The following is a 15,125-nucleotide window of genomic DNA, read 5'->3' as shown; positions in this document are numbered from 1 at the left end:
CACACACACACACACACACACGAACACACATACTAATATATACATACACATACATACTGACACACAGATACATACACACAGAGGAAAACACATAAACAAAACAAATACATCTCCTCTTTATTAACACAGAATTGTAGAAATCTATTTGTGAGTGGGATTTTATCTAGTCTGTGACCTGTGGGGTTTTTTGTTTTGAGGTTGGTTTCTGTTTCTTTGTTAGGTAGGACTGGTACAGAGTGTTATAAAGAACATGATCCACCAGTGAAAGGCATGGGGGACAGGGTCATACATTTACTCAGCTTCAGGTTGCAATTACAAAAGACCTCAGCTGTGTCTGTCTATTGCTGTGCAGACCATGATCGAGGAACCTTATAGAAGAAATGAGGCACAAAGGGGATTCATGGGAAGGAAGAAGGGCAAAGAGGAAGAGAGCAGTGGGGGTGGGCAGTGGACTATGTTCAAAGTGTATCATATATGTGCTTGAAACACCCTTATGTCATCCTTTATAATAATAATAAAATATTAAAGGCACATCCCAATGACTCCATGACCAGCCCTATGCCCCACTTCTCAAAGGCTCTACACTCTCTCCTCCCAATAGCACACCCTGGGGACCAAGTCTGTAACACATGGGCCTTTGGGAGAAACTTCTCAGACCACAGCAAGGGACATAGGGCTTCTCCTTGTCTTCTCCCACTTTCCTTCCCTCAGAAGGTCCTGAGAGAGGCTCCTCTGGTAACACACTTTACAAACCACCCATCAGGTTTGCACCGAGGTGCTGAGAAAGGAACAGCCCTCAAAGCGAACAGTTACTTTTCACTGGTTACTTTTAAACAGTTACTTTTCACTGGTGCCTGCAGCTGCTGCCTAGTTCTCTGTTACAGTCTCTCCTTACAGCAGAATGACAAAAGGCTAGACCAGAGCACATGGGAGTGTATGACCCAACTCTAGAAGAATCTCCAAAGACCTCTCTTTACCCTTCTGCACCTTTCTCCTTTACAGTAAGACAGACAACTTTTTGGGTGGCCCATTTCCATTCCCACATTTATTTTTAATGATTTCCGGTCTCCCTGGAAGTGTTTCCTGTGAACTTCCGGTGCCTTCTCAGAGCCCCAGGGACAAATAGCAGCTCTGAGGCTCCCTTGCACTCCTGACTTATGGTAACTCCACCCCACTCCCGTCTGCGTTCTGTGGTCTCATGGAGAGAGGGGTAAATAGGCTTTGACATTTTAGGTGGTCTTAGCTGAATTCAGAAATGTAAACAGTTAAGCCATCTTGATGCAAGTTGGAAGTCACTTATTTTCCTGAGATAAAGCTGTGTTTAGACAAACAAGCTCAAAATGTTTGGAAAAGAAGGATGAGGCTCAGTGCGTGACAGGCTTCTTCCTTCCACACGCACACACCTTCTGGCTACTTCACGTGTCTTCATGTCCCTGCAGACAGTCCTTACTTATTTTTGAAAAGAAAAAAAGAGTTGTGTCGGAGGGGAAGGGAGGGATGAGAGGGGAGGGGGGATTGAGAGAAGGAAGGGGAGGGAGGGAAGAAGAAAGGACAGGAGGTTAAATGCACCTTGGTATAAACGGTGGCAGAGTCCCGGTAGACAATGGTTACATGGTGTCTGCCAAGTCATGTGAATGACCACCCCCTCTCAGGACTGAGGGCTCCCTAAAATCGCATTCTTTACATAAGTCTTTGAGGTCTTCCTGTCAGCTGACAGCCTGGCTTAGAGTATAATTGAGAGTTGGATTGTCTAAGAGACTTCCAAGGAATAAATTCAAACATTGGAAAAATCCCATTCTCTGGAAACTCTTTCTGTATCAAAGGAAAAGACATATTGTCATGGTATTTTTCTGGGGGAAAATATCAATATATAATTGAATCAAACAAATTATATAATTGTCAACAAAGTCTACTGTAATGACAATGCAGAAAGATCCTCTAGTAGGAACTGAAGCTCCAGTTTCTAGGCCAACAGAGATAGACCAAAGACAAAATAAATTCCAAAGCACACGTAGATAGTAATTAATCCATACTTAGTGCATGCCTTGTGAAAATCAAACATCTTCAACAAATCTACTTATTCCTCATGTCAGCCCGAGAAGGTGGGCTATGGTTACTCCACCGTTTACTGGTTAAAGGCATCTAGGCACAGTAATGGTAGGTTTGAAGTCAGTGCCCACTTCACTAGTGATAACCAGGCAGATGAGAAAGGTAATGAAGATTCATCAGATTCAATTTTCTTAACAAATGTTATCTCTTGTGCGTGACCTACACATTTTACCAGTAGGCAGGCCCCAGGTGATTATTAACCCATTAAGACGGGGCTATTGTCAATCCACATTATTCCTATAATAGGAAACCGAGGTACAGTGAGACAAAGCCTGAGCATTTTAGAGAAGATACCCAGGCCAGGCCGTCTCAGTCCCAGCTCAGCCTCGCTCGTAGAAGCTCTGCTCCCGTCCTCAGGCTACGGTGTGAACATGCGCTGCCCTGTTTTTTTGTAGGTTTGCATGTGTGTGACTCTCAGAATATCTTGACCTGCACCCGAGGAAATACTGCTTTTCCGGGTTTCCTGACCCCTGCTCAGCCATGAACCAACCAGACCTTGCTGATGATACAGATCCCAGCCCTGAACCGCTGTGCATGGTGTGTGGCCAAAACCACTCCCCAGAGGAAAACCACTTCTACGTGTACACAGACGATGTAGATGACGACCTCGTATGCCACATCTGCCTGCAAGCCTTGTTGGACCCTCTGGACACTCCGTGCGGACACACCTACTGCACCGTATGTCTCACCAACTTCCTGGTGGAGAAAGACTTCTGCCCTGTGGATCGAAAGCCCGTGGTTCTTCAGCATTGCAAGAAATCCAGCATCTTGGTCAACAAGCTTCTCAACAAGCTGTTGGTCAATTGCCCGTTCACAGAGCACTGCGCCGAGGTGCTGCAGCGCTGTGATCTCCAGCACCATTTCCAGACAAGGTAGGAACCCCCCTACTTGTCCTTTCCTGGGGCCAGCTAGAAAGACATCCACGAGGGTGCAGCAAGGACCTGATCCCAGTGCGCTGATACTCTGTAGGATGCCTGTACTTTCTCTCTGGACCCAGTGAAGAGATCTGTCCCAGTACAACACAGTCTGAGTGTTTATGGCTGTGAACTAGTGTGAGGAAATATCGCTAAGTAAAACTGGGCTGTGTGCATGTGTTTATGTGTTGGAAAAATGGTGGTGTGAATGTTAGGTCTACGTATCAAACATCACCACCAGGTCGTGTTTCAAATGCTTGGTCCTCAGCCAGCAGTGCTCTTTGTGAAGGAAAAAGAAGCTTCAAGAGATGGGGTCTAACTGAAGAGAATACCTTACCAGGGCATACCTCAGAGGTTGTGCTATGTTCGTGTTTCCCTCTCTTCTCTCTTTATCCTGGCTGCCCTCCTCACCAGATGGACAGATGGACAGAAATTCTGAAACCATGAGCCCAAAGAAATCCTTCCATAAACAAACCATCTCTCTCTTTAATTAATGTAGGATCTACATTTATTCATTTACTTCATTTTAAATTTTTAAATAACATATGTTCATCACATATAGAGTTTGATTCTATAATAGCGAGTTTTCTTTTTCAATAAATCAACTAAGTTTTTAAATCAGAAAACTATCACCCTTTGTCCTTGCTTGCTTCCTGTTGCTGTGATAAGCACCATGACCAAAGACAACTTGGGGGAAAATGGTTTATTCGGCTTACACATCTCATTTACTGTCTGTCATCAGAGATCTGAGGCAGGAGTTGAAGCAGAGGCCATGGAGGAACGTGGCTTCCTGGCTTGCTCAGTTTCTTTTCCTTTAGCATCCAGGACAAGGGTGGGCTCTCCCACATCAGTCATCAATCAAGAAAATGTCCCTCAGACTTGCCTCCTGACAATCTGATGGAGGAATATTCTCCACTGAGGTTCTTTCTTCTCAGATGACTGTAGCCGTGTCAAGGTGACATAAACTCAACCAGAGTGCCCTCTGAGTGACTTTCTGTTTCTCTTTTGGCCAAGGTGCACACACTGGTGGCAGAAAAGAGATGTGCTACCTGCCACTGGTGACTGGCACCCCCGACTCCCCCACCTGCTTCTCAGTTTGTCCCTTCTCCGTATTGTGTGCCTGGGCGTTTCTTTGTGGATGGCTGCGCTGGTGGCTCTGGGCCTCTTCCCCGTGAGGAGTTCTTCTCAGAATAATCAATTGTGAACAATAATACCACAGTCATGTTGTAAGAGGAAATCTGCAGGCTTGTATTTATCTTGGTTTCTGTCATGGCCAGGGCAAGAGGCAGGTGCAGGTAACTTTTTAAAAGGTCATGAATCTGTGGCTTTTTCTTCTGAGACATGAGGACGTTCTTTAACATGAAAGCTTTTCACATACGAGAGCCCGCGCATGTAATGCTTAGCATGCATTCGCCATGCTGGTCATAACAGCAGACTCAAGATGTGCATCCAGTTGTTTCCAGCGTAGGTTTGCAGTAAATGCTGGCTTCAGACATGGAGACCCACTTCCAGGATGTGGTGGGGAAGAGCATGTCGGTGACCTTTGCTTATAATATTGCCCGGGTGTCAGAGGCTTTGTGAAAAGGAAAGTTAACCCAAGGTCTAAGGTAAGGTAGGTTCTGTCCAACTATGCCAAGACCAGGGAGCATGCTGGGTAGGCAATATGGGAGACCTAAAGAGAAAGGGTCCTGGCAGAAATCTGGGCATGTGCCACTGCCATATTTTCATCTCCCCCACTCTATTTGGGATGTATTAATTCCCCATTGCTGCTGTAACACACATTCTGACTTTGCGTAACTCAAATTCGTCATCTCAGAGTTTTCTAAAGGGTTAGAAATCCAGTAAATCCAATCTAGCTGGGAGTCACCCAACCAACATCATGGGGTGTCTGAGCTGAATTCCTTTGGGGCTGTAGGGGAGGCTCTTGTTTCTCACCCTTTTCAGCTTCCAGATGCTTTCTCCTTGAGAATGACCGCAGTGATGGAGGATAGCAAGCTGGGGCTGACCTATGGGGCTACAGGGAAAGAAATCCATATTTAGCTGCCCCAGCAGAACTTTCATTCATCCACTTGCCCATGCTACCCCGTGACCAGAACATCTCAAGGAAGCTGGGGAAAGTGTTGGCAATCACACAGTTGGTAATGATGTAAACTTGGGAAAGAACAGTGAGGGAGGGCCCCGACTGACAGAAATTCAGTTACCTCTTCAAGCTGTGGCTCTCTGTGGAGGAAACCCCCACTTCAAGGAAGCATGAGCCTTAACACCTGCCTTTGCACCTCTCCCTCCACACTAGAGCTGCCTAAGTGGATTGACACCAACATTTCCCAAAATACATATTAGTCACCAAGTGCTTAATATATGCACAGACATGCTCCACCACCAGCCCCAAGTATCTGCAGAAACTTAAGAGTTCTGAGCGAATCCTGGGCCTGCTTTCTTATACTTCATAGGCCTTGGTTATTACTGGTTAGTAGACCTTCTTTTCTTTCTCTTAAAAGGAATATTAAGAAGACTTAGGAGCTATTGTTTTAGACATCTGTTGAACTTGAAGACTCAGGAGACCAGAAGACAAGTGTCTCTTTGCCACAAGGGCATGGTGGAACTGACAGGTGGGACCATTGTGCTGTGGATACTCTAGGGAGAGCTTTTGTGAAAACACTTTGGTTTTTTGGTTTTGTTTGTTTGTTTGTTTGTTGTTGTTGTTGTTTTGTTTGTTTTTTTTCTATTTTTTAACATGAATTTTTATAAAGAGGAAGTTAGCCTGAACCTCTATACTGTACTTACTGAGTATGACTTTAAAATCTTGATCTTCCTGCCCTCTGGGTGCTGGGACCACAGGCATGTACCACCATACCCAACAATTTAGCATTTTTGATCATTGTCACCATCACTTTCTTCAATAGATATACATAGAATATTTTTTCTTAATTAAGAATTGCTGACGGCTTTGAGAGATGGTTCAAAGGTTAGAAGTCCTGAGTTCAATTCCCAGCAACCACATAGTGACTCACAGCTATCTGTAATGGGATCTAATGCCCTCTTGGTGTGTCTGAAGATGACAGTGTACTCATGTACATAAAATAAATAATTCTTTAAAAAAAAAAAAAGAATTGCTGAGCTGGAAGTATAGCTCAGTTGGTAGAGCACTTAACACAGTGCACAACCCTTGGGTGTGATCCCCAGCCTCACATCAACCTGGGGCAGTGCTGCATATCTGTTATCCAGCACTCGAGTGATAGAGGCTGTAGAGTCACAAATTCAAGGTCATTCTTAACTCTATGGGGAGTTCAAAGCTAGTATGGGTACCTAATGCTCTGTCTCCAATAATATATTTATGGTACATAGCATTGTGCTTTAAATGTCAATGCATTGTGGAGTGGATTAATGGGGGAAGGTATTTAGCATGCACTACACACGCCAAGTTTGTGGTAAAAAAAACTCTTAAATCTACCACGTATATGGTTCGTTGTAAACTGATAATGTCAGAGAGTAGTACTTGAAAACTTCTGTCTGTCTCACCGAATTTCACATCTTCAATAAATGGCAGACTTGCATTTGGGGTACAGCTGTGTAACATCTGTAAGCTGATGCTGTGTCTTCCAGGATTCTGGCCATCTACACACGGTGACCTTCAGAACCTGAACTGGAGACAGCTTTGGAAAAACATGCAGGGTGAACTGTGGCCTTGAGCTGCTGACCCATTGCTGACATTTGCCTCAAACTAGAGCACTCTGGGAGTATTGGGAGTGTGTGGAATTTGATTGGTTCTCTTGATTTCTGCCCTCTTATATGCCTTTAGATGATGTCACTCAGAGATCCCAGTTATGGGGACAGGGCTGGCTGAGCTGGATGACAGCCTTCCTAACCAAAGTATAATGCCAGGAGATGCCATGGGGCTGCAGTAAAGGGCCTGGCTGGCAAGCTTCTCTCCATGTCTCCTGTCATTGTGTGTGAATAGACACCATCTTGCTAGCCTTGCTTCAGAGGAAGACTTAAGTCAACTTATCATGTCTTCACTATATGACAACCTCATCTGCATGTGTGACATTTATCAAGAATCATAATAGCATACATCTGGGACAAGTTTCCTCTGCTTCTGAGGAAACTAACCTTTGAAGGATAAAGAAAAGATGCTGGAAACATCCCACTCAGAGTTGCTTCGTAGGATAAGCACTCCGCCCTCTATCTCTCTCATTACCCCGGTGTCTTGGTTATGAACCTTAACCTTTAGTGGCTGAGCTGCCTTCCTAGCCCATTTCTCTTACTCTTTAAAAGTGGAAGACAACAGAGCTGAGCCTGCCTAAGCTCCTACTGGCAAGAAAAACAAAGTCATTGTTCAGTGTTTTGAAAGAGACTGGAATGAAAACATAATCTAACTGGCTCAAGCCCAACCTGACTGCAGGTTCTCAGAAAGAGTGTCTTTCTGGGAGTACCTGCCCTGGGTCCTCTGTGGCCCTGACTCTATCAGGGGCCCTTTTCTGTCGTTTTCAGTACAATTCTGGCTTAGCTGGCTGTTTGAAGTCTAAGTGGGATTTCACTGAAGGGAGAAGGAACCCAGGACATCACTTTTGAATCTACTTGTCTGCTTGACCATTTCAGGTTGGCTAAACATCCAACTGGCACACCTTAGGGTGACTTTATAGAGTTTTGTTCTTTTGAGGCAGGGTCTCACCATGTAACTCTGGCTGTCCTGGTACTTGTTTATGTAGGTCAGGCTGGCCTTGAACTCAACAGAGATCAACCTGCCTCTGCTCTTCAAGAGCTGAGATTAAAGTTATACACCACCATGCCTGGCGTTAGCATGACTCTAACCCTGAACCCAACTGGGTCCTTGCCTCGTCTCTGTTTTTAGCAAAGAGAAAAGAAAATGAGAAGCAATGGTGGATAGCTGAGGGGCCTGGCAGGACAAAGAGGACAGCCAGCAGTGCACCAGAGCAAGGATTAGGGTTAGGGCTGTTTACTCTTAAGGAAGCTGCAGAACAATGCATGGTCATTTCGAGTGAGAGATCTGATCCCCAAGGGAGTTGCACTGAGTTGCACTGATTAGGATTACATCTGGCAAGCAAGAAGACACCAAGTGGTATAGGAATAAGGAGTTTTCTTTTTCTCATGGAACACAAAGTCTCTGAGAGTAAGATGATGTCACCCTGATGTCATCAGGCGTCCAGACTTCCTTCTGTTTTTCAGTTTAGTGTCCGCCCTCAAGCTTGTCCCTGTGTGTTCTCAAAATGGCTGTTCACACAGGATCTCATAGAAGTTTTGAGCAGGAAGGGACCCAAGATCATTTTCTTTAAAGACCTTTCTGGAATGTCTCCCTACCAGCGAAATTTGCTTAAACTTTATTGGTCTGAATCCAGGGCCACCCATCTACAGGAGAGTGGAAGAGTTATGGCCACAAGTAAACATGGGCTCTGTTAGAATAAAGATAGGATCTGGTGGGCAGCCAAATGAACACCAGGAAGGACGCGTTCATTTTCATGTTAATTCTCATTCATTCATCAGATGAGACAAAGAGACAAATGGATGAGCACCCTTCATTTTTCCAAGAACACATGCTGAGTTGTCAGTAACACCCTGCCGTGTGCACTTCACATCATTACAAAGTCATGGTAGCTCCAGCATGCTGCGTGTGAGTTAGGGTTTATGCTCTACGGCATGCGTGTCAAAGAAGAGATTGTACCAGAACTTGCTAAAACCCACACATAGAGAAAGATGGCAGGATACCATCCTTCTGAGTCTAGGAGAGACGAAAAACATGGGACAATGATAAACAAGCCACAGTTACTAATAGTCATCAATAACTACTGACTGATGGAGGCATAAACTTTGTTCTGCCGCCATAACAGCACTCTGAGGTAAAAGGCTGTTATTGCTAATGGTCTCTTACAGAGGAGGAAGTTCAGAGAGGGTGAGCAACGGAACTGTGACTCCCAGCATGAGACAGAAACGGGATTCAAATCCCAAGCTTGTCACCTCAACAACTGATACCAACTCCAGCTTCCTCTTTACTGCTGGTCACCAGCTCTGCCCCCTGCATACCAGGGTGCCCTGCCAGAGGATTCAAGTTTGGGCCTCAACAAAATTATCCAGGAGTATGTCCGGATCTATCAGGCATGCATACGTCTGATCTAGACTGTGCAAGTCCAGTGCACAAGCAAACCTGACTCTGTTTAGGAGCTCTCAGCCTGCCTTGACTTGATACCCAATTCTGATGTCAAACTCTCAGACAGGACAGAGCTGACTGCAGTTCCCCTGCCCCACCCTCCAGGAAATTCCTGGGCTTCTCTTCCTTACGAGAAAAGCCAGAATTTAACTGTCCTTTTGAGCCATTTCTTTGACCACTTAGCCCCTTGAGTTGTCAAGATCCATGCACAGTTCTTGAATATGGAGTCTTGGGAGTGTCTTGGCCATCAGAGCTAGGACCTGTAATTTCTATCCTTTAAGCTGGAAGAAGTAATGGGGTCAGGTCCCCACAAGCAAAGATGTGTATTAACTTCATTTTAGTAGCTGAAGTTTCGGCACTGCAACAAATGCCAGCGCTCAGTCCAGGAAAGAGCGCCTGTGACTCTCTTCTCGCAGACAAGAACCCATTTACACAGCACTGCTGCCTATTTGGGCTCATTCATAGTCTCAAAGCAAACAGCCTGTCTTCAAGACTGGCCACAGGCATCGCCTGTGTCAGGACAGTGGGTAAAGCATCTATGCTCAGGAGGGGTGGTTCCTCTTTCCGCACCTCCTGTGAATCAGCATCACTGAGAGACTCCAGGCTTGGCTCCCCAGATGCTATTTTGAGCATCTCTCTGCAGCAGGCTGCAGTGTGGCTTTTGATTATTCACGCGTTCACCCGTGTGGACTGGAGTTGAAATGTACCATGCCCGTGCCCTCTTCCAACACGGCTTCAATCCTAGCCAGTGATGTAAATGTACCAGCTGCTTCCCAAGAGCCAGTCCGAATCCTGCAGGAGGGGCTCTCTCCCAGGCATCAGCCTGCTGCCTTCAGCCTAAGCCCTCTTGCCAACCGTGGTGGGTCTCTCCGGTCTCCCATCACTTTATCAGAGATGCCGGGAGCTAATCCTCTTTCAGGCTCATGATTTATAGTATGCCTTCATCTACAGGCTCTAAGTCAGATGCATTGTTACCTTCGGATTGTGGGGAAATGAACAGATTTGCTTAAACAGGCTACACTGGGCTGGCAGGAAGTGGTCAGGAGGAAGGCAGCAGACTGCTCGGAAAATGAAGGCGCTGCTGCTGCTGGTCCTGCCCTGGCTGAGTCCAGCTAACTACATTGACAATGTGGGCAACCTGCACTTCCTATACTCGGAACTGTGAGTCCCCTCTCTGTGCCCACAACTGTGTGTGTGTGTGTGTGTGTGTGTGTGTTGAATGGATGGAGGTAGTTTCTGAGTCACTTCTCCAGCTGGTTTGTTTGTTTTGTTTCTGGCAAAAATTCTACATATAGTGCATATGCATGAAGCAGCAGGCTTAGTGCTTTGTGATTTAATAGAAAACATCATTTTAATGGGTGTATTGCTTCTTCAACATGCATCCCCCCTGCTTCTGTGCTAAAGCTGCTTGGGTGTGTGTGTGTGTGTGTGTGTGTGTTTCTGTGTGCGAGTGCGCGCATGCTTATCCTTTTCTTGATAGATGTGATTTCTTCCTCTTTCCATAAAAAGAACTAAGAGAGCAATTACGACCAGAGCCTACAAGCAGACATGGGTTTGGTATAAGGGATTCCTAATGACTCTATTGCCATCAGGGATGATACAGGAAGAAGGTGCAGTAAGAGAGAAAGCTGATCTTACGCATTCAAAGGTGGAAGTTTTATTTTTGATAATTTTCAGACCTATAGAAAATAAAGAACTATGCCACTTGTGCCTGGACCCCCATCATGCCAATCTGCAGACTAATATTTCAGCAAGCTCCAGGCCATCTAAGGATATACAACTTCATAGCAGGACCCTGTATTCAAAAATACGTGCAAATATACACATACAGACACATATAAAGATGAACACATATGCATGTGCATGTATATCTTTAAAATAGTCTCGGGTAAATTGTAGCTGTCATAAAATTTCACCCTCAGATACTTCACAGTGTACTTCTAAAATATAAATATACTTTCCTACACAAGTAGGATCTGTTTTATGAGAGGAAATGACTTAGGCCCATAACTTTAAGTATTTTTCTGGCTCCTTTGTAGAAAGGACTGCAGACTAGTGTGGCTGGCTTCCACCAGACACATGCTGCTCAGTTTACAGTATTTACAAAATTCCTCCTTGGTAACCAGACAGAAAACTACAGCAAGAATGATTGTTGTTGGTTTTTTTTTTTTTTTTTTTTTTTTTTTTTTTTTTTTTTTTCTTTTTCAGGGATGGGATTTTTCAGTGTAGAACAGGCTTCCCCAGAACTCTCATTCTCCTGCCTCAGTTCCCTAAGTGCTGGGATGTCAGGGTGTGTTCTACCAGGGCCAGGATGGAGAAGAAGGAATCTAAACAGGGTTCCTGGAGCTCTGGTTAGAAAAGCTTGCCTAAGATCGGTACCACCCACTGACGTGTGGAGCCAGTCAGCCACTTTTGTGCTTATGTGGACTAATCTGTCTGTCAAAGGCAGCATCTACTCAGTAAATGTTTGACAGATAGAGTAAGGCGACACTTGAGGGAAAGCCATTTTATAGGTGCTGCGTTCCAGGAGTGCGGTGACCACCAGTTACTTAACACTAGTCCACCTGAGGCCAGAGACTCAAAGAGAAAGTGTGTGGCTCTATCTTCAGCTGTGAGGGCTACAGGAGAGATTATGACATTGCAAACGCCTTTCATGAAACTGTAGAGTGGTAGGGCGCCCCTCCCCCTCCTGATGGCGGCTGAGGTTGGAGTCTCTGGGATCCAGGGACACGTCCATCCTCTGTCCACTCCACCTACCTGCATCCCTGCCAGTCACTGCATTAGTTTCCCACAATATGGGGATCCAGGTTCTTGTTTTTTCCACTGCTTTGGAGTCCACATACTTGAGATCAGGAGGTCAGTCCACACCCACTGTCAAGCTGCAGGGGAAGTCCTTCCCCGTAGTCCTCAGTGTCTGCTAGCATCCTTTTCGCTCAGCTTTGCAACTCTAGTTTCTTTGTCTGCATGAGACCTTCTCTTCTGTATCATTTCCAATTCTGTTTGTGGCTCTTTCCCTCTTCCTTCTCCATCCCTCCTCCTTTAAAAAAAATAATTCTTGCAGTACTGGGTACCACACCTAGGACCTTTCACATGCTAGGAAGCTGCAGCGTAGCATCCTAGCCCCCCTCCTTTCATAAAGATATTGCTACCATGCTTATACCCAGCTGGATAGTCGACATGGCCACATCTTAAGACCCTTAGCCTAGTTTAGTTTCAGTCATAAGGCATTTTATCTAAATAAGGTCAAGTTCGCAATTCAGAGTGGAATTATCTTTGGGTGCTATCATTTGGCCTACTTTAGATGCTACAGAAGAGCCCCTCCGTCTAGCTACTCTCAGTCTGAGCAATTTCATTAAAAGGAAAGCTTTTGATTTTAGTGTAAAAATATTTTTCCTTTAAGTATACGAACCCTGAGGCAAAGTCTCTCAAATTATCCGAGTGGATATAGTAGGTCACTCTGAAGCCCTCCAGAAAGTGTGATGCTACGGAATAGCTGGGATAGCATTTCTAAAGGCATTCTGGCCAGAACTTATTAGAAGGTCCCAGTTACTGAGGAGGTAGCAATTGTTCACTTCTGGTTGGGGTGTGAGCTGGACCTTGAAGTATAGGTAGGAATTAGGCGCAATCAGGGCCCAGAGAGCAAAATGGCAAGTGGCTATAATCACACCCTGGTTATTATAAAACTTTGACAATTTAATTCCAAGCCATAATGGGAGCACTCGGCGTTTAATACCCAGAGCAGGGGCAGCAGGTGCGGCTGTGCATCCTTGAGATGAAGAACTTTTATCTCCTCGCTACCATGGGCACCCGGACCTCAGAGATGCAACCATGGTAGTTTGCTGGCTTCCCTTCTCTTTCATCTAGGCTCTATTACCTAATGGTGCTCAAATTTAATTTAAAACTCATTTAATCCCAAGCAACAGCACTATGTCCCACCCAGCAAATTACTCAAATTACTCAGCCTGTTAAGTCTGATCCCAAGGGCCGGGAGTTTCTGACTGGCAGCTGGTCCTTCTTGAAGCACCACCACTGTCACTCTGGCCTTTGCTTACGGGAGAGAGAACCCAGCAGAAAAATCCTAAAAAATACTGGGTGCCAATCTGTTACTGGAGGCAGGGACTCTAGGGTACTCCAGAGTATGCACTGTCACACCGAGTACTGAGGGCAGGAGACATATGGTTGTGAGGGAACACTTGTGTGTACAGAGTTCGAACTCTGCCCCTGGTACCACAAACCTACTACCGTACGCACAACAGTACTAGGTGAAAATCTTGCCTTTCTGACCTTCTTAGACCCCAAAGAGAGCACAGGCAGGGACCTCACTATTAAGAGTGTCCCTTGGGTCTCCTTCTCTGCAGCCTGTGGAGAGGGGGCATGCAGAGACTGGTATACACACAAGGGCCTGAGCAGGTGGGTTCTCAGGACCCCAGGGTGCATTTTAAAGTTTGTGACCCTCTGCTTTAACTCAACCCTAGTAAGATTTACCCTTTTGGGGGTGGAGGCACTGTTTTCCTCCCTGAGTTATCCAGACAACGCATGTGAGCCACCATTTTTATTTCTGTAGGGTACAAGTTTTCCTAGGTCATTCTGGGGCAGTCATTAAAGAACCCTTTGTTCTGGCTGGGAGCCACCATCTCCTGACTTTTCTGATGGGAGCCACATCTATGTTTTTCATGTCTGTGACCTCCTCTCTGGGCGTCACTGAGGACTAGAGTTCTACTCACCAAGTAGTGGCTGAGGGATGCCACTGAAGGTCTGCCCGCCCACCTTCTGAAACACTGAAACCCAAGGACTGCAACTGAATGGGGTGGTTTCCGATCTTGGGCCATCTTTCTTAAGACACACTGTGATAAAACTTTATAACCAAGTTGTAAGTTGCTCACCATAACCCAAGCTAAGCGGTCCTGTCGGGTGTTCCAGAGCACACTCTGAACATCACCTGCTCACCTACTGAAGCATTCATAACAATTCTCCAGTTTAGCCAAAACTCCAGAGACAAGCATTGACGCTTGGAGAATGTACTGGAAAGCGAAAGGCTTCTTCTGCCTTCAAAGTTCCCTCTCAAAGCACGTTAGCCAAAGAGCACCATCCCGCTCTACCTTGGAGTCAGATAAATATTTTTGATTTGTAAGTGGAGTCACTATTCAACATAGCCATTTCCAGGATCTGGAGAGAGAAGTTATGCTCTAGTCCCTGGCCCCTGTGAGATAGCTGTTTTACATGAGTATGGACTGACCCGCCAGAACTGTGTGCTAGAGGAGTTAAGTTATTCTAAATCTGCTGCTCTAATCATTTAGGGTTGTGGAGGGGCAAGGCCTCCTGGAGAAAGTGCTGAGAGCAGCATGAGGTGGGAACGCTGTGTGTATCCTTGAAAACTGGGCCCAGTCCAGAAGTCAAGGGCACAGGGACGCAGCTCGCCCACCAAGTATCTTAGGAGCAAGGACACTAAACACCCACCAGCTCCCCAGAAGATTTTTCTCAAGGCAATCTGCCAAAGCACACCTCTAATGAGTCACACTGACTTTTGCACCAGAGACATTGCTATGGGGTTCATGGGCCAAAGAGCTGTCAGTAAAATGCAGCTGGGCATTCTGGGCTTGGAATTGAGAAGACTGCTTGCCTTAGTTTTGTCTGTCACTCACCAGGTGGTCTAGCTACTGGCTTTGCCTTTTCTGGGTCAAGGTCTTACAACAGTAATCACTGTGTTTCTTTTTTCTCCCTTGCTGACATCAGCTGTTGATATAGAAAGCAGGGAAGCATCCTCTTTGGAGCTTCGTGTGAATAGAGATCCACTGGGGTGTGCCTAGATCAATGCAGTTGGATTCTACCGTGGGTGGAGGAGGAAGAGGGGGTACACCGAGAAATAAATTCAGCATTCATTTCTTTCTCATTGCCGCTGTGTTAATGGCCCCCAACACATTTGAAGTTCACACTAACTG

At 45.7% G+C, this 15,125-nt stretch overlaps 1 protein-coding gene across 2 annotated transcripts in view; it reads left to right on the top strand.

The window, feature by feature from the left end:
* Positions 1–15,125, top strand: part of LNX1 (ligand of numb-protein X 1) — a 101,485-nt gene that overhangs the window by 14,427 nt on the left and 71,933 nt on the right. The window contains exon 2 of one of the 2 annotated variants that reach the window (XM_080927626.1): positions 2,505–2,981. In XM_080927626.1, coding sequence (XP_080783752.1) covers positions 2,590–2,981 — 392 coding nt within the window. In that variant the 5' untranslated portion in view covers positions 2,505–2,589. Of the gene's footprint in view, positions 1–2,504; positions 2,982–10,251; positions 10,348–15,125 lie in introns of those variants that run through there. The other variant, XM_080927627.1, reaches the window with a different exon arrangement.

This window comes from Micromys minutus (genome assembly GCF_963924665.1).
Source record: "Micromys minutus genome assembly, chromosome: 1".
Classification (NCBI taxonomy): domain Eukaryota; kingdom Metazoa; phylum Chordata; class Mammalia; order Rodentia; family Muridae; genus Micromys; species Micromys minutus.
This window is presented reverse-complemented; position numbering and strand designations above follow the sequence as displayed.